Source organism: Patiria miniata, unplaced genomic scaffold, assembly GCF_015706575.1.
Source record: "Patiria miniata isolate m_02_andy unplaced genomic scaffold, ASM1570657v1 HiC_scaffold_22, whole genome shotgun sequence".
NCBI classification, from domain to species: domain Eukaryota; kingdom Metazoa; phylum Echinodermata; class Asteroidea; order Valvatida; family Asterinidae; genus Patiria; species Patiria miniata.
Window position 1 is genome coordinate 5,119,750 of NW_024037061.1, and position 23,686 is coordinate 5,143,435.

General features: G+C 42.3%; 1 protein-coding gene across 1 annotated transcript in view; it reads right to left on the bottom strand.

Annotated features, from left to right (window-relative positions):
• Window positions 1-23,686, bottom strand: part of LOC119730628 — a 60,540-nt gene that overhangs the window by 13,449 nt on the left and 23,405 nt on the right. Inside the window, exons 13-19 of the mRNA XM_038203616.1 lie at window positions 23,210-23,281; window positions 22,583-22,726; window positions 21,113-21,181; window positions 6,666-6,740; window positions 5,021-5,092; window positions 4,691-4,747; window positions 3,326-3,513 (exon numbers count right to left, since the gene is read on the bottom strand). Of these exons, the coding sequence (XP_038059544.1) occupies window positions 3,326-3,513; window positions 4,691-4,747; window positions 5,021-5,092; window positions 6,666-6,740; window positions 21,113-21,181; window positions 22,583-22,726; window positions 23,210-23,281 (677 nt within the window). The remainder of the gene's footprint in view (window positions 1-3,325; window positions 3,514-4,690; window positions 4,748-5,020; window positions 5,093-6,665; window positions 6,741-21,112; window positions 21,182-22,582; window positions 22,727-23,209; window positions 23,282-23,686) is intronic.

Consider the following 23,686-nt stretch of genomic DNA (forward strand, 5'->3'; position numbering starts at 1 on the left):
CCACGCACAAGACCGACGCCACATTAGTCCAATAAAATCTCTCTCCCCGCCTAACCAAAGAAAGGCCCCTCAAAATAGGTCCGATGCCTCGTGGGTCCAACACCTCATAGCCTCGGGTCAGACAATTAAATGTACATGTATGTACTTTTTTTCCGTCCATAATTCCGACGCTACATAAGTTCCATGCCCCATTTGTCCAACAGCCATCATGAATTAATACAAAACATTGTGTCAAATGTCAGAATGTCCCCTGCCAGTCGATCCATGTTGGGGGGGGGGGCACCCACAAGGGTCTCTAAAATAAAAATTTCCATACAAATTCATGAACAAAAAATGCACCCCCCCAGCCATTGAAAGTATGGTACGAGCCCCCCCCCCCCCCCCCCCCCCGCCGTTTTTTGATTTTCAGAGGCCAAGTGTCCGGAGGAAAACATTAATTATTGAGTATATAAGCCGCGGCTTATACGTTGATTTTGCCCATGAAAATGTTTACTGCGGCTTATTCACAGGGCGGCTTATACGCCGAGCCTTGAAGAATAAAAATGAAATTCACATGTGTATTTAATGTACTGGTATAAGAAGAGATATGTTGCTGAAATGAATTATAAATTAAGAAAGTCATTAACAAACCGAAACCACGTCTCACGTAAAGGTACCGAGCGGTAAAAAAGTACGGTGATGAAAGCTGTCTTCGACACTTGCCACCAGCCGTACGTGATACTGGTACAGTGCAGGGTAAACCCAGTGCAGCAGCGATATGCAGGCATGCTTTAACAACAGCGGACCACACCATTTGTGGTAACAAAGGGGTGTTCTTTCTTGGGAACAATAATTACCAATATTTTCGCTATTTAAAAAAAAAGAAAAAAGACCACTAAAATTTTTATGGCGTTCGAAACATTTTTTTATTACATAATCAGTTGTTCAACTTCACAATATATTTTGTTTTCTTAAAATGTATTCAAGAAACGATGTAAAACTCAATAGAGGGACTAAATCACCCCTTACAAAATTAATGGAATCGTCCATTAAAATGTCCGGGCTTCGTTTTGACTATTTCCGAAGAAAGTTACGATCGAAACTTGAATTTTTCTCGCAACTAATCGCAACAATTTGATAAGTTTTGAGGTAAAAACGGACCTGTTTATTCTTAGGACAAAACAAATCAGCATCTGTTGCCACAAAGCAAGATTTGTAGCGCTCCAGTCAGACAACACACGGTGGGTTTCATACTCTCTCACGCGCTGTGGGAAAATGTTGTCATTCACCTGCGTGCGTGGCGCAGGATACCGGGCTATGACGGGGCAGCCGGCAGCAGTTCCCGGTGTTTATTTCTCATCACTTCCCCATTTGTTTGTAAAAGTATCGATTGTAAATGATTTGATATAACTTTTGTGGTCCTTTTAATAGCTTCTGTAGTGTAAATGGAACTGGTTCAGAGCATTTTGACTAGAATTTGGAGGCCTTACAAAATTGAAACCGCAGCGGTCGGTGCGGCTTATACGCCGGTGCGGCTTATACGCCGACTTCAAATCTTAATTTGCAGATTTTTGCGTGCTGCGGCTTATACGCCGCGCGGCTTATATTCCGAAAATTACGGTACATGTAATAGTATGGACCCCTTTAGGTTGGGCCACATATTATAAGCTTAAGGGAAGCTAACAGTTTGACTCAACAGTGTCAATTTTCTTTCAAGGTCAGAAATGGGTGAACATGAACAAAATGTGGTTCACAATACATCTTTAAAAATATACAAACTACATGTACCTCAAACATTGTCTATTTTAGGCAAGACATTTGACACAAATTCGGTGAGTTTTAGCTCCATTAAAATGTTTGCAACTTGTATTTAAAACAGCCCCCCAAAAAACAGCCCATCTGAAAATGAACTACATGTATGTAGGCCTACATCTTTTCAATTTCAGACCCAAAGTAAAACCAACATGTGTATTAAAAGTCAGATATTTTTTTTTTTTTGGGGTGGTTTTATGCATTAACAATTGAAAGATACAATGTGGATGTGCACATCTGCATTCTCGTACAAGTGTGTTTAGCCTTCAATCGGGGAACCACCATTGTCCCTCTTTTGCTTGTACTCAGAAAGACTCCCCCCATTATGTTTGGTACACGAATCCAAATCTTTGGGAACTGGGGACCCTATTGTCCTCTAATGTTCAACTTCCCCTACTGAAACGAACTGCACTACATGTTGTACATACATGTGCACGTACATGTACATGTACATATGCACATGCCTTAATTTTCACAGTGTTTTCACGCCTGAGCGCTTACATTCACAATGAATGAGTGACAACCCCCCATGGTGAGGTGTGTTTGTAGAAGTGTTAAGGATTATTAAGCCTCTGTTTGGGCAAAGGATTAAAAAAGATAAGAGTGCTGGCCAGTTGACAGTTAGATCTACTGTTTTCTGTAAGGAGTCTCTAGTGGAGGAAATACGTAATGAATTTGTGGGTAGGCACCTCTTTACAAGTTAATCCGTGCATTCCCATAACTATGAAACTTTTTAGACCGTTAGCTATATTCTCACATGCTTGTCACATACCCATGGGTGGAACAAACAGCAAGTGCACCTAAATAATCTTTAAGCGATTAACCTGCGTAATGACATGAACATTTACAGAGACGGTGATTTGTTCCCCTATTTCCTTCAAGAACACTATATCCTTTTAAGCAGAGTTGTAACGAGTCACTGACTTCTGTGATTCGAGTCGAGTCAAGTCGTTTTAAAGACGTGACTAGAGTCAAGTCGAGTCATAGGTCAAGAAGGTCGAGTCGAGTCGAGTCGAGTCACAGTGTTGAGTAGAGACGAATCATGTATTAGCTCGAGTCAAATCAAGTCACAAATATTTGAACCCGATACAATAAATAAACACGAGAGGGAAAAGCATTTTTTGGCTTTTGTAATTTTACTTTCTGTGTTCTACATGTGGTGACACCACATTTGACTCTTAATAAAAAAGGGGGTGAAAAATGATCGCCATAATATAACTAACGTGGACACTGATCAAACCGCGTATGTATGATTACACATCAGTCTGCGAACCTTACGTGTCGTGAACAAAAACCGGCACCGGCGTAAGACATTGCAAATATTGTTTTGTTTTTGCTTTCGCTTGCATTTTCAGTTTTGCTTTCATTTTTGAGACTCGAGTCCAGTCGATTCATTTACCCTTTGGGACTCGAGTTGGTTCGAGTCACCGAAAATGGTGACTCGAGTCAGACTCGAGTCGGACTTGAGTCGAGTCATTGAAAAGAGTAATAAAAACTCTACCTTTAAGATATAAAAACTGCACATCATACGTACCAGCTGGGCATGCTTTACAGCGTACATGGTTCAAAGGATCTCCATAATATCCTTGGGCACAGGGCACACATCGCCACGAATCAAGTTTTAAGTCTCGTCTTGAACAGGAGAATCCAGACTTATTGAATTGTTTTGCGATTTCCTCCGATACAAGTATCGGTAGGGCAAACCCGTCACCAACCTGTTCACTGAAATTGGAAAGTACAAAAGTTAACACAAGGTGGATGTGTCATTTTACTATAATACCCTGAGCCAATGCAAGATAGGTCAAGTCTAAGATGAACTTACCTAAAGCCCCTGTCACACCTTTGCGTATCCTAATTCCTTATGAGTTCCTTATATACGCGCCGTACACTCAATTAACGTCGAAATGTTTTGATCACTTTGACTTATGTGCGACGAACTTCCCACGTACAAGTAACGCATTCAGCACATCCATTGCCTATGAGATGCGTATGAGTTGCGTCTGCAGTGCACAACATTATTTTTCGGGCTGCGAATAGGTCAGTATGCAGTGCGCATGCCGAGCGTATTCCGGACGCACCCGACTTATGCCGACCGTGTGCTTGAGCTTGACACACTACTGAGCATATTCCCGCCGCATTTCCGCCGCTCGCCGTTCAGCGTGCGTTGCATCTGCGCTGCAAGTACGCTATGTATACGTCCAATACAGGCGGCTCATATGCTGATGGGGTTCGTCACGAACACATAGCGTACTCGTAACGCACTCGACCGATGCGGGACCGATGCGCTGCGTATTTATAACTTATGACCTGCGTAACAGCGTACACAGCGTAGTTTTGTGCATGCCTAAAACTATCCAGCGTATTGGGCCGTACCATGCGTATGCCTGCGTACATCAAACTTACACAAAACGATAGAGATGCATTTTGGTTGCGTATTGTGCGTACGACTGCGTTTGAAAAAAATGCCAATGCGCAACTCATAAGGAATTAGGATACGCAGAAGTGTGACAGGGCCCTTTGGAACACATTTTATGTAATTTTTCTACTCCCGAATTTTTGCCAACTATTTGACATCATCATGATCCGTGACACGGATCTAAAAAAAAGGCAAATGTTCTTCCAGCAAAACGAACACAAAACACATAGGGATGTATGTGAATGTGTATGGGATGAATGTGATTTGATTGATCATTGTACTCAAAGAAAACTCATGACTTTGGTATTCATATCCTATATTTTTGAAAGTGCTACATGCAAAACGTCATTAAAATTATTGTCCCAACATTTCGGTGTTTTTTCTTACTTATACTAATATATGAGCCCTTTGAAACATAGAAGAAGGAAACAAAATATCTAGTAACTATCAAGTAATAATTACGTCATAACAGTCGATCCTTACATTTCCAGGTCAGTCCGGCATGTGACAGGCGCAAACTGGAGGGTGCTATCGACAGCCCTGTGAATAAAGGAACATAATGTTAAGGTATTGTGGTCGAAACTACACAAATAATTGTTATACACAATAGGTGTATACGTACATAAACTTAAATAACTGAGGCACGTGAAGAGTTTATGAGGTCAATCCTTGTGCTTAGCTAAGATTTGTGCCAATTAAAAAAACAAGTGAACATGAAGAACAATTAACAACAGTTACAATTTTGGCAGCACGGTAGTTCAAATGAAGGTTAAACTTGAACACGGAAACCTGAAAACGCAAACTGTAACTTACACATAGGAGTTGGTGCCCAAATCTTGCCATACGAGATCGGAAATCGTTGTCAAATGACTGCCATACAACGATCTGCGAAAAAAATCGGAAAAGTAAAAACCGATCAATACTTAACCCTAAGTGTTTTATCAAAACCTGGCAAATTGGCGAAACCAGCAATGTAACATCAAACCGAATACACACGTTTAACGTGTTTGGGACCGGTGTTACGGTCTTACTTCTCCGGCGTGCTAGCTTCTCCGCAGAGGGAAATTTCGCCTCTACGCGCATGCACAAATTGCGCAGTTGTCTACATTTTGTCATCATTATTATGTGCTGGGTTTTTCGTTCTTTGGGGTTTCGCTGGTGCACGTGAGATCTTTGTATGTATAAATGGATACGTAACAAGGTACCAGTCGAATCCAGAATTTCCGTGGCGCGCGCAACTCCCAATACCGATACACGAATGGTTGCAAAAATCACGGAGGAAGGTTGCAAAAATAAAGACAACCACGAACGAGCAAGGAATGCGTTCTTAATTATTCCTCCATGAACACACATACACACACATTCTGGAATTTGTATTCCTGTGGAGACATTTCTTTGTTCTCGTGTAGTAAAGTTTTTGAGTTTGAAATTGAAGTTTCAAAATGCTCTTATTTTAACCAGAATTAATTTCCTGGGCTGAAATTTGGACTAAATATCCCTTTTCTAAAACTCTTCAACCTACCTTGGAAATTCCTAGTTTTTGAGTAAAATCTATTTCGTGAAATTCTTGTGGAGACGTATTTATCTATAGAAATGTTCTTCTGGAGACGTATACAATCTTTTGTTCCCTATTGTGTTCATGTCTCCGTAAGGTAGTAAATTCCAGCAAACCCACACACACACACCCACACCCTAATTTACGTTACATACCAAGTGTGGACTTTCCATGGCTTTCGTGTAGTTAAGAAAAAACAGTGAAAAAAACTCATTTTTCTCAAACTGTGAAAACTCTTTCAACCCATTTTTTTCTTCTATGATTCCCTTAAGTGTTTTTCTTCATTCTGCTACGGATAAACCTAACCCAAAAATGCCTCTTAACCTGTTTTCCAGAAATGGGGAATCACTGAGTGGACTTGCCCAAGTCCACACAGTGTCTCCTCTACCTGGTTTATGTGGACATCTTTTGTTCGGAAGTCCACACAGTGAATGTAATGCCTGTACACCCACACACGACGCTGTTGCAAAACCATGGACCATGGAATGACCCAGGCTATTCCCATACTCCTCTCTATAAGCTTGACCCACAGGAAGTGTTACATAACACATTCTTGGGTGTCCCTAGCTGTGTTATGGACTTGGTAGACTCTGTAGAGTAGACTCCATAACACAGCCCGAGGAAAAGTAAGCACAGCAGACACATGAGCATGAATCGTGCTCATGAAACGTGCACTTTTAAACGTGCTCAATTGTCTGCCGCATTCACCCGGAGAATCCAGCACGCCGGAGAAGTGAGACCGTGACACCGGCAAATGCAAACATACAAATTTGGGCTTTAAAAGTGATATGGGTATACATATGAAACCCAAAAGTGTATGCTATGACAAAATGGTGGTGTTCAATACTCGACTCGTTTTGGAGAAGCAAACAAATTAGAAAATTGCATAATTAATGTACTTACACCTGTTTGATTGTGTTATTGACGGTGGCAAATGGTCTCTCTCCGATCGAAGAAAGGTTGTTTTGGAACATGTATCTAACAAAAAAAATGAAAATGAAGAATTATTTTGTACCATATAAAGTTTACAAGCAATAACCCAAGCTGTTATCATTAATAGGGTTTTCGAAATAGTTGATTTCGTCTTCGGCTTTGGCTTTGCCTGTGAGGTATGAATCAATTAGAAGTAAACAAAATGGAAATAATTTAACATTTGTTGTTGTATCATAAGACTAATATGCTTCTGAAGCATAACAGTGTGAGAATTGGCAGATCCAAATAGTCCAGCGGATATGGGACAAAATATCGATGAATTGTGCACTTTTGCATTAAAGCATAAAACTTGGCACAAATTTTAATTTTCATGAGAAGAACATTTTAAGATGTGGAGCCATCGCTAAATCATCCTTTTAGGGGTGTGGCAGCTGTTTTAACAATAAGGGGGGGGAGTTTTTATGCCCACCTAAAAAACAATTATCCTCCGTCCATAAATGCATGAATATTCGTTCAGACATACATATTCATGACCTAAAAAGAAAAAAAAATGAAGCACTTGGAAATTTACCATTTTAGGGGCGTGGCAGCTTTAAAAAAAAGAAGGGGGAACTCATTATTTTGACCTAAAAAAGTGCCCATTTGTGTCATAAATTCATGGAATTTTACACAGACATATGTATTAACGGGGGGGGGAAGAATTAGATGTGGAGCCTTAGTAAACTCACTCTTTTTGGGGCGTGGCAGCCATTTTCAAAAAGGGGGCGGGGCTCATTTGCCAACCTTGACAAAACGTAAACACCTTTCATAAATAAATAAAAATTCAGATGGAGGTATATATGTTTGTATATATTAATAAAAAATAAAAATCAGATGTGGAGTCTTTATAAATCCACCTTTTTTAAGGCGTGGCAGTCATTTTAAAAATGGGGGTGGTACATGTTCTGCCCAAATAAAAAAAAAGGGCCAACCTTAACTGCACTACTTGCTGCAGGGAAGTAAAATAATATTTAATATATAATTTCAGATGTGGATCCATAACAAATTGAAATGTTCCTTCTTTTATTGCTTTTTTGTTACCTCAGAAACCACGTGCTCTTTCCTATGTCTTTTATGGAGTATGCATTATTTTATCACATATGAATAATGTGCTCTGGCACCCTGCCTGCGTGCGCAGCTTTAATACCAGTACATTGAACAGTGCATCAGACTACGTAATTAAGCTGTTAGATAAACCAAGATGGAGTCTCGTGAAAAGTTATTCGCTTGCTGAGACAGGTCTAAATGCTTCATAGTGATGAATTAGTCATACTTTGTGGCTAAATATGTGTATAAAGGTAAACATTTATTATTAGATTCTATTGTAGATAATGGTTTCATGTATCTTTTGGAGGATATAGCATGTTTTCATCTGCAATTCTGTGTTAAATTGTAGACCCAGTGTGTGGGCAAGTGCATATGCCATGTACATGTATGCAGGGCCTGCTATGCTGATGAATGAATCTTGTTCAAAGAGAAATGTGCTCAATAATACATTGATAGGTTTTTAAACTTCAGATTCTCAACAAATGTTTATGAAAAGATTGTTGGGTGCTATGGTCTCTTGCTCACGAAGCGGGTGCCCGCGAAATAAAAAACAGACAGAGTTGCCTTTGTATATCGCCATAACAGTAGACCTAGGCATTTGCCTTTTAATATTTTCTGACTGTGTGTGAAATAGACAACTCAGGCTATACAGCGGTCCTTTTAATTATACCCATGATTTCACGGATTTAGGCCTAGGCCTAGTTCTTTTTCGCAGCAGTAACCGGTCCCCCATGTTTTTGTTAAAAGACCGGAACACTATTCAGCGCCCCCATCATGCACACTATGTGGCCGGATGAATAGCAGGCTAAAAGTTCAAGTCACGATGAAGCATTTTGAGCCTCCGCCGCGTACTCATTTTACTTTTGTTTTATTCTAGTAAAACAGTCGGAGTCACATTAAGTAACTGTTCAAACTGAAATCCTACTTGATTTGCAGAATATGTCATCTTTTTTTCCAATTCGTGGTGCATGTTTCGTGTAGTGCTGAAACAACAAGGTGTACGTGTTGTGCTCCCAAGACAAACTGCTGCATGGCACACATTTCAGATGGAATAAGTCAACCACAATCCAACGACCGTGGCTGAGTCCTTTAATGAGGTTTTAAATCTCCTGTAACTTTTTTTGATTTTTTTTCTTTGTTATCAGTATGTCAAACATTGTATGTCATGAATTTATCCAGCTTTTGTTCAGGGAATGCCTATTTTTCAAGTTTTATCGAAGGTAAATTGATTATAATCTTATTTTTCTATTACTCCATGTATATGAAACTTTACACAATTTGTCATTTTAAATGTTGTTTATTTCTGTTGATTATACCTTTTTAATTAAAAAAAAAATATATGAATGTTTTTTTTCATGCTGTATTTTTTTTTTCTGAACAACTTGTTAAATATATTTTCTGTTCTGTTATATTATTTATTGGTCTACATGTATTTTTTTAATTTAACTTATTTGTTGATTATTCAATATTGTTTCTCATATTTTGTCATTGTTTGGATAATCTTATATTGAGATGCTTGTTTATCCCTAATGTTGCTATTTCATATAAAACTCTCAAGGCTGTCACTATTTAAATTATGAGGCTACCCTGCGAAAGTAAATGTACAAATATAACAAATAAGTAATTAGATAAATAAAACAAAACAATGACAACAATTAGGGAATCATTCAATGCCCTCTATTTCAGATAATATGCAAAGTAATTTATTAAACATATATACTTTTATTTATCTTTTTTCTTCACAGAAATGCAGTACCTTTCAACTCATCTCTAATTATGTAAAAAAAAAAAGGTGGTGTTTCCAACTCATAAGCATTGAAGTAACCAAAGAGCAATGTTGAAGCAAATCCAATGTGCACAAACTTCAAATGAAGATCCACAAACGGAGGGTACTGTTAAACCATCTGTGTCGTCAACATATTGGACAAAATGTGTTCTTTGTCAAGAGATCAGAGCTGAACCAGTCCAGTGTCCTGATGAGTCAACCCGTGCAGATATTGGCGCTGGGTATCATACTCTTGCTGAAAACATTATGGACTTCAATAATTTACAGTCATTCCCTATCGACATTGATATTAGATTGATCAATGAAGGGCAAGGACTTACCGCTACTTTGCTTACGAAGAAGGCTAGGTGGCTTAAGAGTTGTTTTTTGAAATTCAACACAACTAAGCTGAAACGAGCAGAGAAACGATGCCAACTTAACGATGAATCTTCTTTGATAAAGAAATACACAAGGAGGACGGATGCCCCTCAACCAGATGTGGCGATCTGGTTTTTTTTCTGTGATCAGAATCTTCGTCAAGAGCAACTTCACGAAGTGTTAACATTTGAACTGGACTATCGTGTCCGCAGGTTTTCCACCGAGTTGCAGGATGATCGTCTGCTAGCTAAATTGAGTGTTGCAGATATGGTAGCACAGAAGGCAAAATACCATGTGTGCTGTTTGGCTTCACTGTACAAAAAATAGTAACATCACTAGAGAGAAAATATTGCGAAGACTGCCCTGACAGCATTGGGCATGATATTGCATTTGCAGAGATAAAAGCATACATAGAAGAAGCCAGAAATGATCAAGATACAGTTCCAGTTTTTAGGCTTGCAGATGTATCCCGAGTCCCGAATGTATGTCCACCGCCTCTGGCAGCTTGGAGTTGAACACAAAACGCGCCTGCGCAAGACTGAAAGAGCGTATTCTTGCACATTTCCAAGATATGCAAGGGCAAAAATATGGAAGGGATATACTGCTTGCATTCGACAAGGATGTTGAAATCGCCTTGGAAAGGGCCTATAAAGATGATGACAGAGATGAAGAAGCCGTCATACTTACGAAGGCAGCACATATCGTTCGAAGAGACATGCTTAAAGTGGAAGGGAAGTTGACTGCCTCTTTCAAAAAAGACTGTGTTCCGCTCATTGTAAGCACTTGTATCGATGATCCTCAATGGTCCAAATAACAGTGAGCTGGAAGAAAGCACTGATTCCCAAATCACCCTCAGTATGGCTCAGTTGCTGCAGTTCAACAGCTACTCTCGACGTAGAGACGCGACAAGTACCGGTACATGTAGTCCCCGTCATAACAAAAATAGAGAAACTCCTCTGCCTGTCTATATTGGGATGAAGGTGCATGCCAAAACCCGTAAGAGAAACCTAGTGGACACACTCTTTGATTTAGGTCTGTCGGTGTCCTATGACAGAGTTTTGAGCATCTCAACTGCATTGGGAAATTTTGTATGTATCACTATGTTGCAAAGAATGTTGTATGTCATCGAAATCTTCGGCTAAAGGAATTCCCACCTCGGGCGTGGACAACATTGACCACAACACCAGTTCAACTAAAGCCACTGATTCCTTTCACGGAACAGGTATTTCAATGTTCCAGCCCCCCAAGGGCCCTGAAGAAGAAATCCACAGCTAAAGTCAGCTTGTTATGAATTCAGTAGCTTTGTATACGAGTTTGTTCCCAGTACTTGTGAAAAAGGAAGAATCTTCAGTCCCAAGAACAAGTGGACCTTTCGAGAGTGACGGACATGTGTTTCAGCAATTATTAAAGAATGAATACTGGTAGGCTGTTTGTTTTACTTGTGTCATACATATGATTTTGAAACACAATTTGTTTGCATTGTAACAATTAACAGCATTGTAGTGACATGTACATGTGTATATAATTAATTGTTTGTACTTTTAGCTCCAACAGGCGTTCCATACAAATAAGTATGTTAATAAGTTTTGGTTGCCATAGGCACCGGAGTTCACTCTCGCTGTGCTGCGTTTGCGCAGTGTGACATGTTGGTGACCTTTTACTTATCGTTTTCATTCTGCTTTGTGCAAGTCTTATCCTCAACCAAGTTTTATTCAGTCAATTGATGTGTGCTTAAACCTACTGACGTTCCAGAAGTTTGTTAATCATTGGATAGCAGGTGCATGACGAACTTGTGAATTTTGAGAGCATTAAAACTCGTAAACAACCAACATTTTGTGTGCCGTTTTTCACGACTTGTAAGAACAGACACGAGGCTTGATAAACAGTAGTAGAGCTAATTTCGGGAGAAAACACGAATTACTACACTGGTGACCCTGACGTGATCAATTGTGACCTTCTGCACAAGCCATGTCTGTGGAAGTTAAACCTGATGGGACAGAGGGTACACCGCCTCCAACTCCACCTCCCTCTAACCCATTTCAAACGCCTGTCATGCCTAATGCAAGCTGCAGTACCCAGGGTTTACCCAGGTGGAGGCTCAGTTTGTCATCCGCCATATCACTACCCAGGAGACTCGTTTTGCCTACGTTATCGGATCTTTGCAACCGGAGGTCGCACAAGAGGTGCGGGATATCCTGATTACACCCCCATCCACGGACTGCTACGATAAGCTGAAATCTGAAGTCATTCGCCGCACTTCAGTTTCTGAGCAGAAACGATTACACCAGCTGCTTACCTCAGAGGAATTGGGAGATCGCAAGCCCTCGCAGTTGTTGCGGCGCATGCACCCGCTTTTGGGGGACAACAAGCTGGAGGAGAGGATTTTGAAGCAGTTGTTTGTACAGCGCCTTCCCCACACCGTCCAGTCCATTTTGGCCTCCACAGCGGACACTGTGGGAATTGGAGCACTGGCAGATTTGGCTGACACAATTGTTGAGGTGTCTGCCCACTCTACGCCGGCATTGCAAATTTCCACGGTTTCTTCACCACCCCTCCACCCCCCGCAACGACACGCCTCCCCTGAGGTACTCACTCTGCACGCAAAGGTTGATGACCTGACTCGGCAAGTGCAGGCCTTGACTTTTCAGCTACAGGGCATGCAGCGACAAGGCCGTCCCCGCTCTTCCTCCCGCAGTCGACCCAGACAACGTAGTCCAACCCCTTCTGCGGATAACCAGCCATCCGGCGACCGCCAATGCTGGTATCATTGGAAGTACGGAACTAATGCACGAAAATGTACCAGTCCTTGTTCGCGACGCACAGAACCACAGCGGAACCAGGAAAACGGCCAAGCCAACGACTAGCGGCGACAGGTCGGTCTGGCAGCGATACAACAAGTCGCCTCTTCCATGTAACTGACAAGGCCACAGGCACTTGTTTCCTAGTTGACACCGGCGCTGAAGTGAGTGTTTTGCCACGCAGTCACAAGTCACGAGCTCAACCTATTTCTATACAGCTACAAGCGGTCAATCACTCACCTATTGTAACTTGGGACTTCGCAGAGTATTCCGTTGGGTTTTTATTGTTGCCGACTTGCCAACCCCTATTATTGGAGCTGATTTTCTTCGGCAGTTCAACCTACTAGTCGATGTAAAGAACCAGCGGCTTGTCGATTCCAAAACTAGTCTTGCCATACAAGGAATAATGTCTGGTACCCCGTCCGCGAGCCCCATGTTTGTGAATGCAGCTTCATCACAATACGACGAGCTCCTTAGCCGGTATCCCGACGTAGTGCGTCCTGTGTATAAGCAAACGGAGGTACGGCACAACATCACGCACCACATCGAAACTCATGGCCCCCCGGTTGCGGCTAGACCCTGTCGACTTGCCCCGGACAGACTACCACTTGCCAAGGCTGAGTTTGACCATATGCTTAGCCTTGGAATTGTTCGCCCTTCCAGTAGCGAATGGTCCACTCCGTTGCACATGGTGCCTAAGTCAACTCCCGGGGATTGGCGTCCGTGTGGTGATTACGGCGCCCTCAACAAGAACACCATTCCGGACTGCTACCCAATTCCACACCTGCAGGATTTTTCCTCCAACCTTCACGGGTGCACGCTGTTCTCCAAGATTGATTTGGTACGCGCCTACCATCAAATTCCAGTGGAACCAACAGACATCCGTAAGACTGCCATCACTACACCGTTTGGATTATTCGAGTTCGTGCGCATGCCCTTTGGGCTCCGCAATGCGGCACAGACTTTCCAAAGGTTCGTCGACGAGGTAACCCGTGGTTTACCATTTGTTTTCGCCTACATTGACGATCTGCTGGTAGCAAGCTCATCAGAGGCTGAACACAAAGAACACCTTCGACTCCTGTTCGACCGCCTCTCGCAATATGGCATAGTCATAAACCCCCACAAATGCCAGTTCGGCGTGCCATCCCTCTCCTTCCTCGGTCATCTCGTCAACCAGCAAGGAGTCTGTCCTTTGCCTGACAAGGTGCAAGCCATCAGAGATTTCCCGGAACCGGCATCGCTGAGTAAGTTGCGGGAATTTCTTGGCCTCATCAATTTCTACAGGCGTTTTGTTCCCCACTGCGCAGACATGCTCCAGCCCCTGACCGACCTGCTCAAGAACAGCAGGAAGAAAAACGAGCCGATTCAGTTAGGGCCGAACGAGCAGCTAGCTTTCGAGCGTGTGAAAGCTGCATTGGCCGACGCAACACTCCTAGTCCACCCACAGACTGACGCACCGTTATGCCTCTTAGTCGACGCATCGGACAAGGCCGTGGGCGGTGTTCTCCAGCAACACGTCAAGGGTGTTTGGCAATCACTGTCGTTTTTCTCCAAGCGCCTCCAACCAGCGGAAACCCGCTACAGTACTTTTGGTAGAGAGCTTTTAGCTCTATACCTCGGCATCAAGTATTTCCGACACATGCTGGAGGGACGGACATTCCGCGCTTACACTGATCACAAGCCCCTTACGTATGCCCTACACTCCAAACTAGACCGCCATTCTCCTCGAGAGATTCCACAACTTGACCACAACTTGACCTCATATCCCAAAATATCCCGCTAAAGCACAGATCGATGACGACGAGTTGAAACATCTCCCCGACACCTCTCTCCAGCTAACTGCCGTCCCCCTCCAGACATCGCAGGGTACCATTCTATGCGATACCTCCACAGGGACGCCTCGACCCTTCATCCCAGCCCAGTTTCGTCGAACAGTTTTTGACGCTTTGCATGGACTGTCGCACCCTAGTATCAGGACCACACAGCAGTTACTTACTGCACGGTTCGTGTGGCCTGGTATTAACAAAGACGTTCGCGCTTGGGCTAAGACTTGTTGCAAGTGCCAACAATGCAAAATTCATCGCCACATCAAGTCGCCACTTGGTACGTTCTCCACACCCGACGCACGATTCTCACACGTACACATCGATTTAGTCGGTCCCCTTCCACCGTTAGCCGGACAGTCCTACCTGCTTACGTGTGTGGATAGATTTACACGTTGGCCGGAGGCGATCCCCATTCCTGACATGACTGCGGAGACTGTGGCCCATGCATTCGTTACCCACTGGGTTTCTCGGTTCGGTGCACCAGCTACCATCACCACCGACAGAGGACGCCAGTTCGAGTCACGACTTTTTCGAATGCTCACTGACATGCTCGGTTGACAACGAATTCACACTACATCATATCATCCTGCTGCAAATGGGATGGTAGAGCGACTACACAGACAACTCAAGGCATCGCTAAAGACTCATGCTAACCCACGTTGGACGGAATCTCTTCCCCTCGTCCTGTTAGGCATCAGAGCCGCTATCAAGTCAGATATCAGTTTCTCTCCAGCAGAAATGGTGTACGGTACCACAGTCAGGCTGCCTGGTGAGTTTATTGTGCCTAACAATGATCATGCTGAGCTCAACCCCAGTGTGTATGTTCACAGGCTGCGTTGTCACATGCAGGACATTCGTCCCACTCCGCCCAGGCCACAACAGCGACAATCACACATTCCAGCTGACCTAGACAAGTGCACACACGTTTTTGTTCGGCATGATGCAGTGAAAACACCCCTTCAATCTCCGTATGATGGACCATTTCGCACCATCAAGCGCGCCAGCAAATACTTTGTTTTGGACCTCAACGGCAGACGGGATGCGGTTGCCAAGGATCGTCTGAAAGTGGCGTATCTTGATGACGACTGGACAAACGCGCATTCCCAACAGATTTGCGAGAACACGCCCGCAAGGACTGTTTTGCCGGAATCACACCCCCCATCCACAGAAACGTCGTCTTCCCGACAGATTCGCGAGAACGCCCCCGCGAGAACTGTTTTGCCGGTTTCACAACCCCCATCGCCAGAGACGCCATCTTCTCCACAACGAGCCACCAGAGCTGGTCAACGAGTTCACTGGCCAGCCAAATATGAACAATTCGACTGTCACTGACTGTTATTATCAACTGCTTGTATCGATTGTTTCATTTATCTCTTACAATCTAGAGGGGGGCTACTGTAGTGACATGTACATGTGTATATAATTAATTGTTTGTACTTTTAGCTCCAACAGGCGTTCCATACAAATAAGTATGTTAATAAGTTTTGGTTGCCATAGGCACCGGAGTTCACTCTCGCTGTGCTGCGTTTGCGCAGTGTGACATGTTGGTGACCTTTTACTTATCGTTTTCATTCTGCTTTGTGCAAGTCTTATTCCAACGTTGAAAGTTTCCTCAACCAAGTTTTATTCAGTCAATTGATGTGTGCTTAAACCTACTGACGTTCCAGAAGTTTGTTAATCATTGGATAGCAGGTGCATGACGAACTTGTGAATTTTGAGAGCATTAAAACTCGTAAACAACCAACATTTTGTGTGCCTTTTTTCACGACTTGTAAGAACAGACACGAGGCTTGATAAACAGTAGTAGAGCTCATTTCGGGAGAAAACACGAATTACTACAGCATCATAAGTATAGACACGTTGAAACTGAAATTACTGAAAAATTTTTGGGTTCACCTGCTTTGATACAACCATTGTAATGTCTTATAAACCTTTTCTCTGTTTGTATTGTTCCTTTTCAGTAGGCCGCAGCATTTTCAACAGATGTATCTCCAACACAATGGAAGAGACGGCAACATTTCATGTTCAGCATACCATGCTAGTCAGACAGGTGTGCATACCATGCAAGTCAGACAGGTGTGCATGATTTGGAACCGGCAATTACTGCAATGCTACCCCTGTTTCCCGACCAATCCAAGTCTTATGCGATGATTAAGAAGGCTGTTCTACATCTTAATCCTAGTCAGACACCAGTGATCACAATGGATCAGGCATTGTATGCAGTTGCAAAACAGATACAGTGGAGGTGGCCAAAGCAGTACGGAGAGGATAACTTTTTCATCCTTCTTGGTGGATTGCATACTAAAATGGCTGCTCTCAAGGCAATTGGTGATTGGCTTGAAGATAGTGGATGGGTTGAAGCACTCGTGCAGGCCAAAATAACATCAGCTGAAATAGCCGACTCATTTCTCAAGGCATCCCATGTCACTCGAACGAGGCACGCTCATCAGGTGACTGCATGCAGTTTGTATATACTTTTGAAGAAGGTATACACCAAGTACACAGAAGCCATTACTAAATGAGACCAACCAATGGATCTAGATGACTGGTGTAATATGAAGTGTAAAGACATCCACACTTTCAGTATTGGTACTCTACTGTACAGTTAGAGCTTCTTGTCTTATCTTACGTCAGGTCACTCCGAGAAGCAAATTTTGGTTTGTACATCGACTGCCTCACAAAGCTGACGCCGTGGTTTTTCAGCCTAGATCACAACAACTATGCGAGGTGGCTGCCGATCCACGTACGAGACATGGTGAGTCTTAGCGAGACACACCCCAACATTGCTGAAGAATTTCAAAAGTGGAAATTCACAGTTTACAAGAGTCACTCTGCAATCTCAGCCATAGCAATTGACCAAGCGTTGTTGGCCTAACTCAAGACAATGAGGCTCTCAGACGATGGATGGTTTCCGGACCAGAAGTTGCTAGCACGATTTCTGAATTTGAGTCGTCTATAGAAAACAGAGGTTTAACCTATGCAACGAAACATCATGAGCAAACAATAGCTGTACAAATGACGTTTGCCTCTCAGACCAAGGCACTTGTCGAGGTGGTGGAAGAAATGGGCAACCCTTTCTTGGAAGGAAGCAATGATCTGCTTAGACTCGACACAAGAGACATAATGGATGATGCAGTGGTGACATCTGTGCAAAAGGCTTACAAGTTGGGCCAAGAGCAGTAGGCCTATAGCTCTTTTGTAACAGACAGATTTGTAGATCGTACCGTGCCTTTTACGGATCCAATCAAGAGAAACAAGCTGCAACTGTTCAGTTGATCATCCGAATTAACCAAGTCTAAAGCAAAGTTTCAGTTATCTTTACTCCAGAATGTTTGTTCTCTCTTTCTAATATTGAAAATTGCCTGCAAGATGCGTGATGGCAACATGGGGGAGTTTTTCAAACATGAAAATCAACCATGTCCCCCTTCGCTCTCTCAGTGTGGTGCACTTAGACTGGGGAAAAAGCTGATCTACTACACTGTCTTGAAAGCTGCGCCGAGTCCCAAATAGTCGTACCTTTAGTTAATATTATCATCATGGATGGAGCTAATATTGTAAACATGATCAAGCCGAAAGGTGTTAAGACCTTTGGGGAGTATGCTTCAAAGATCTTCGTACCGTACATACAAAGTCATCTGGAGAAGGTCTGCAGATTGGACCTTGTCTTTGACGTGTACATACTCAACAGTCTCAAATCTGAAACAAGACAAAAAGGGGGAAAGGTATCAGACGTAGAGTTCAATCAACATTACTCTTGCCAGGAAGCAGGAATCAGTTTCTTCGAATTGAACAAAACAAACAAGAGTTGTTTGCATTCCTAGCCAACTATATTGTAGAAGCTGATGCATATAAAAAAGGTTGCAGAAGTAAACAAGCTTCTCGGTGCAGAAATGGGGGTAGCTAGCATTCGGTGTTGGAAAGTATTTTCGTTGTATTCCTGCTCATCCAATTGCATCACCAATTGGTCCTGCAGAATCAGCTGCCCTGCCAATGTTTCATGCTTATAGAGGTTGCGACACAGTATCTGCCTTTGGGTCTGTCGGGAAGAAAAGGGCATAGGACACATGGAATGTGTTTGAAGAAGTAACAGCCTCATTAAAAAGATTAAATGAGGTGCCCCAACTTATGCAAGATTCAGATGTTGCTGTGCTTGAAAGGTTCACAATTCTTCTATATGACAGAACTAGCAACTTGGTCAATATAGATGAGGCACGAATGAAACTGTTTACGAAGAAAGGGCGTACCATGCAGTCACTTCCACCTACAAAGGCGGCCATAATCAAACACATCAAAAGAGCCATCTACCAAGGCGGATTTTGTTGGGGTAAATCTCTCATCAGAGATCCCGATATGCCATCTCCTGGTGAATGGGGTGGACAGATGCGTCAAACTAGAGGCCACTATGGACAACACTTCCTGAGGCTAGCGCATCTTGCCGTGAACTGCTTTGCTGTGCCTTCAAAAAAAGTTGCACAGGAAGGTGCAAGTGCTTCAAAGCAGCCCTGAAGTGTGCTGCTTTGTGTGCATGTGGTGATGATGTGTTTGATGATGTGGGCCCGAGATTGCACTGCAATACTCCAATTGATGGCGCACAGGTGTTTTATAAGCAGTCGAATTCACCTTCGTGTAGTGATGGAAATTTCTTTGAAGCAGACTGTCTTATTTGCTTTGGTTGCAGTCCTGATGATATGTTAACTCCAGTTGAGTTTAATATGTAGATAAATGTTGCAAGGTAGAAATGATTATCAGTACAGTGGACTGTAGTGGAGACCCTCCCATGTTGTACCTGTAGATGGCATCAGTCTTTTTATAAGTAATTTTTAAAGAGAAGCATTTCCTCCAGTTGAACCTCATGAGTCATTGATCTTACCGGGAATACAGGGTGTTGATGTCCCCTGCAGGTATGCTATCTTCGTGAGCTAGTAGGTGCATGTGAAAGTACACGTATGTTCAATGTCAGCTTATTAAACTATTTAATTCCACTTATGAAGAAATTAGGAGAAAATTGAAGTAAAATGATCTATGCCGATGTTGCAGTGTTACTAAATGAGATAACATATATGAAGATTAATGGCCAACCAACATTGTACAAAACCGGTCGGAAAAAACGAAAATTACAAATGTGGGTACGTTGAATGTGACTCGATCCCCGTTATAAAATGGCTGCCACGCCTCTAAAGGGCTAGGTTTGCCAGGTCTCCACATCTAAAAAAATATCACAGATACAATTAAATGTATATATGTGTGCAGTTGATGCAATTTAGAAGGGTTGTCAATTTTTTCTATGGTGCGTACAACAGCTCCCACCCACACCCTATTTTTGAAATAACGGCCACGCCCCCAACGGGTCATGTCCTTTGGGGTTTAACATCTTAACTGGTTTTCTTTTTATAAAAGTCAGCCTCAATTTGTGTTTCACAAAGGGCACCTTTTTTAAATAGCTGTCACTCCCCTAGAAGGGTAATTTGTCAAGGCCTTTACATCTGAATATTGTTTTGGTCATGAATATATATGTTTATGTGAACTTATATGCATTTATGAAAGATGGGCACTTTTTTCACTGAGGACATAATGAAGTCCCGCCTTTTTGTAATGGATGCCACGCCCCTAAAATGGTTATGTTCCGAGACCTCTACATCTATTTGTTTTTGTCATGAATATATATATATATGTTTGTTTGCAGCTATGTGCATTTTTGAGAGGTGGGCATGATGTTTTTAACGGTGAGCATAAAAAGTCCCCCTTTTATAAATGACTCCCTCGCCCCTAAAATGGTGACTTCGCGGTTGCTCCACATCTGAAACATTTTCTCTCATGAATATAAACATCTGTGCCAAGTTTCATGCTTTCATGCAAAAGTGCACCATTTTCTTCACATATCCGCTAGATCAAAAAAGGCCCCGCGCACAACGTACTTGCGTCACACAAGTGCCAATTTAAAATGGCATACGACACTGCAAGTTTCTGCCGGTGGTGAATGAAAACCTGACTTAGGACTCTGTTTCCCTTTTATTGGTCGTTCTCCTAGCTATCTTCGCCGAGGTATTTGTAATGCTTCCAATGAGTCCGTATATCATTGATACCTAAATTCACGCCACACACGCGCGTCATGTAAGTGCACGCAATGCTGGACATAAAACGTTGCTGTGATTGGTTAAAGATTCATAGGTCGGAGCTTGGTGTATCGATCTTGTTTTGGTTTAAAGAAGTACTTAATGTGACGAATTAGTTGAGTAGCTACCCACGCTTCCGCTATATTAAACCCTTACGGTTGCAGACATGTAAATAATGGGCCAAAAACGTCATTGGTGACTACGTCCACTTACACAATTTAGGAAAAAACTGCCCAGACCTTTTCAAATCGGATATTGACCGTGACGGATACCGCATAACATGCACGTTACGCATCATGCATTGTACATGTACTGCACAGCCGATCAAGCACGCTATGGGCGGCAAACATGACGGATCGTGCACCTGGCACATGTTAATGTGAAATAAATATACAACCTCCATAACATCACTTAATAAGCAATTGATTGTAGATGATATGCATGTACTTACACATTTGTGAGCTGCGTGTTATAGAAATGCCAGGCTTGTAGCGCAAGGAGAGGATTGCCAAATACGGATCTATAAAACAAAATCAAGACTTGGAAATCATTTTGAAACGCTTTATCACTACACGAGGGCATACCATTGTTTAGCGAAACAAAACTTGGTTTTCGCCAAAGGGATTTGCAACGGCCAGTCAAATGTTAGACTGTCTGTTTGTCTGATGTTTGTCTGTCTGTCTGTCTGATGTTTGTCGCCCCCCAGTCGCCCCCCCCCTACACACACTGAGATTTTGAGTTTTTAAAAACAATTATCATTGATCTACATGACGCCCCCATGAAATGTTCCAGCGCCTCCCCCCCCCCTCAAAAATTCCTGCCTACGCCACTGAAGCCGAGAGGGCCTGTGGAAGATTATGTCCAACTCTGGCTGCCCCGACATGTTCATTCACATGGTCTGTGAAATCCACAATGGCATGCAAGCTCGCGTCCAAGACAACGGCGCATTCTCTGAACCCATCTGAGTGGCCAACGGAGTGAAGCAAGGCTGCGTCCTGGGACCTACCCATTAACATGATGTTCTCGGATATGCTGATAGATACCTTTTGTTGCGGGGATATAGGGGTCTATCTGCAATACTGCTCTGAGAGCAAGTTGTTTAATCTGCGCAGACTCAAGGTGGCACGGGAAATGTTACAAATTAAGGCACCCTTAATGCCTCCGTCAAAGGTTGCAGCATAGATCTAGAGACGTGGGAGATTATTTCTCAGCACCGCTCCAACTGGCCTATTACTAAGTCATGCACGGCGTAAACAAGTATGAGAAAGGTCGCATCTGTGAAGCCGAACAGAAACTTCAGCTCTGTAAGAACAGATCAAGTTCCTCCATTCCGCCTAGTTAGCCCCCAACCAACACCTGCCTATACTGCAATCAGTCATTCTGCGCCAGGACCGGCCTTATTGACCATCTTTGCACACTCAATTATTTGTGAAGTTGTTGGCTATCTTCGCATGTATGATACGAATTCACAGTCCTCTAATATCACGGTAGGTTCATGATTAACATTATATATTTGTTTTGTTTTGCTTTTTTAGCAGATTTCCTTCTTTCATCAGACTTTGAATAGTTAAAAGATACAACATTAGGCCTATATATATATAAAAACATTCCAAAACATTCCAAATATATATATATAAACATTCCAAGGTTTACCACGGCAACCGGTGGTCAACATGCAAATTGAGGTCGAAGTTAATGACTCTAGCCAGCTAGCGGGTGCCGTGTGAAGCGCGACATCCCGGTAGAGAAAAGTACCCAAAAAATATTATTCCGGCACGATTGACAAATGATTGCAAATGCATGGCCTTGTGACTGCAACTTGGGAACAGCAAATACCTGGATAAGTAAACACTGATTTAAACCTAGATTTTTTTTTAATAAGCGGTAAGCAAAAAAAAAACAATAAAAATTGATGACTCACAGTACTTCCAGAGAGTGAAGATCCTTAAACATTCCTCTGGTAATGACACTGATGTTATTGCGTTGCATGAAAAGTGTCCGTAGCTTGGTCTGGTTGCGAAATAAGCCATCGGGGATGGATGTGAGACGATTGAAGCCAATATCACTTCAAAATATGAACATATTGAGAGAAAAAAGGAACGTCAAACCATGCATAATTTATACCACACTTCAAGTGTTTGCGAGTCAGCATTGTAGGTTATACAGAGCGAAGGAGCACTTGTTTTCTTCAGAGCTCATTTCTTTATACGGGGTTGGTTTGGTTGAGAATTGCGATGGACTAACTTGATAGTTGTCCCTCTTGGAAAAAAAAACCTCCAAGGATTAGCTGAGGACTGCTGGAATCTAGGCACGCTGTGCATACAACCATTTTCCTACCAAATATTACATTGGGTCGCGTAATTAGACTGTTACATACATGTACTAACCCGAAAAACAGTTAGCAACCTCCAGTTTTTGCTTCAAGGGAATGGTTTTGTTTTGGCGCATTGTGTCGGAAAAAAAAACACTCAACGTTGTTACTAAAAGATTGACTTATGTATAAGTGTGGCGATTGAGACCATAAAATATAGTGTGTCAAAACTCTTACAGAACTTCGGTTAATGTTGTGTTGACTAGAATATTCTCTGGTAGAAAATCTAGGTGGTTATCGGCTATCAACCTGTATGGTATAGAAACGAATACATATGAAAACCTCATTATATTTTTGGTGAGAATCCTTTTATTAAAAGAAGCGTTATTAAACATGTACTTGTGTCTAATCTGTTATAATAAAGAATCTCGATTGAAGAATTTTGTTTTAACATACATGTATTCAGGTCATGCAGTCAACGGAGACTATTATTTCACGTTAGAGTAATGAATAACTTTTTTGGAAAGGACCTTCATTAATAAAAATAACATCTTGCCTATAGTTTTGTACTATCGATGAAGCGACATTAAAACATATTCAAACATGAATACGAAGAAGTACAGCGTGTCCAAATCAACATTGTGCATGAAGAAAAATCGCTGATTTCCAAAAAAAACTGTTCAAAGTAGCTTATCAATTGTTTTAGCATTTTCA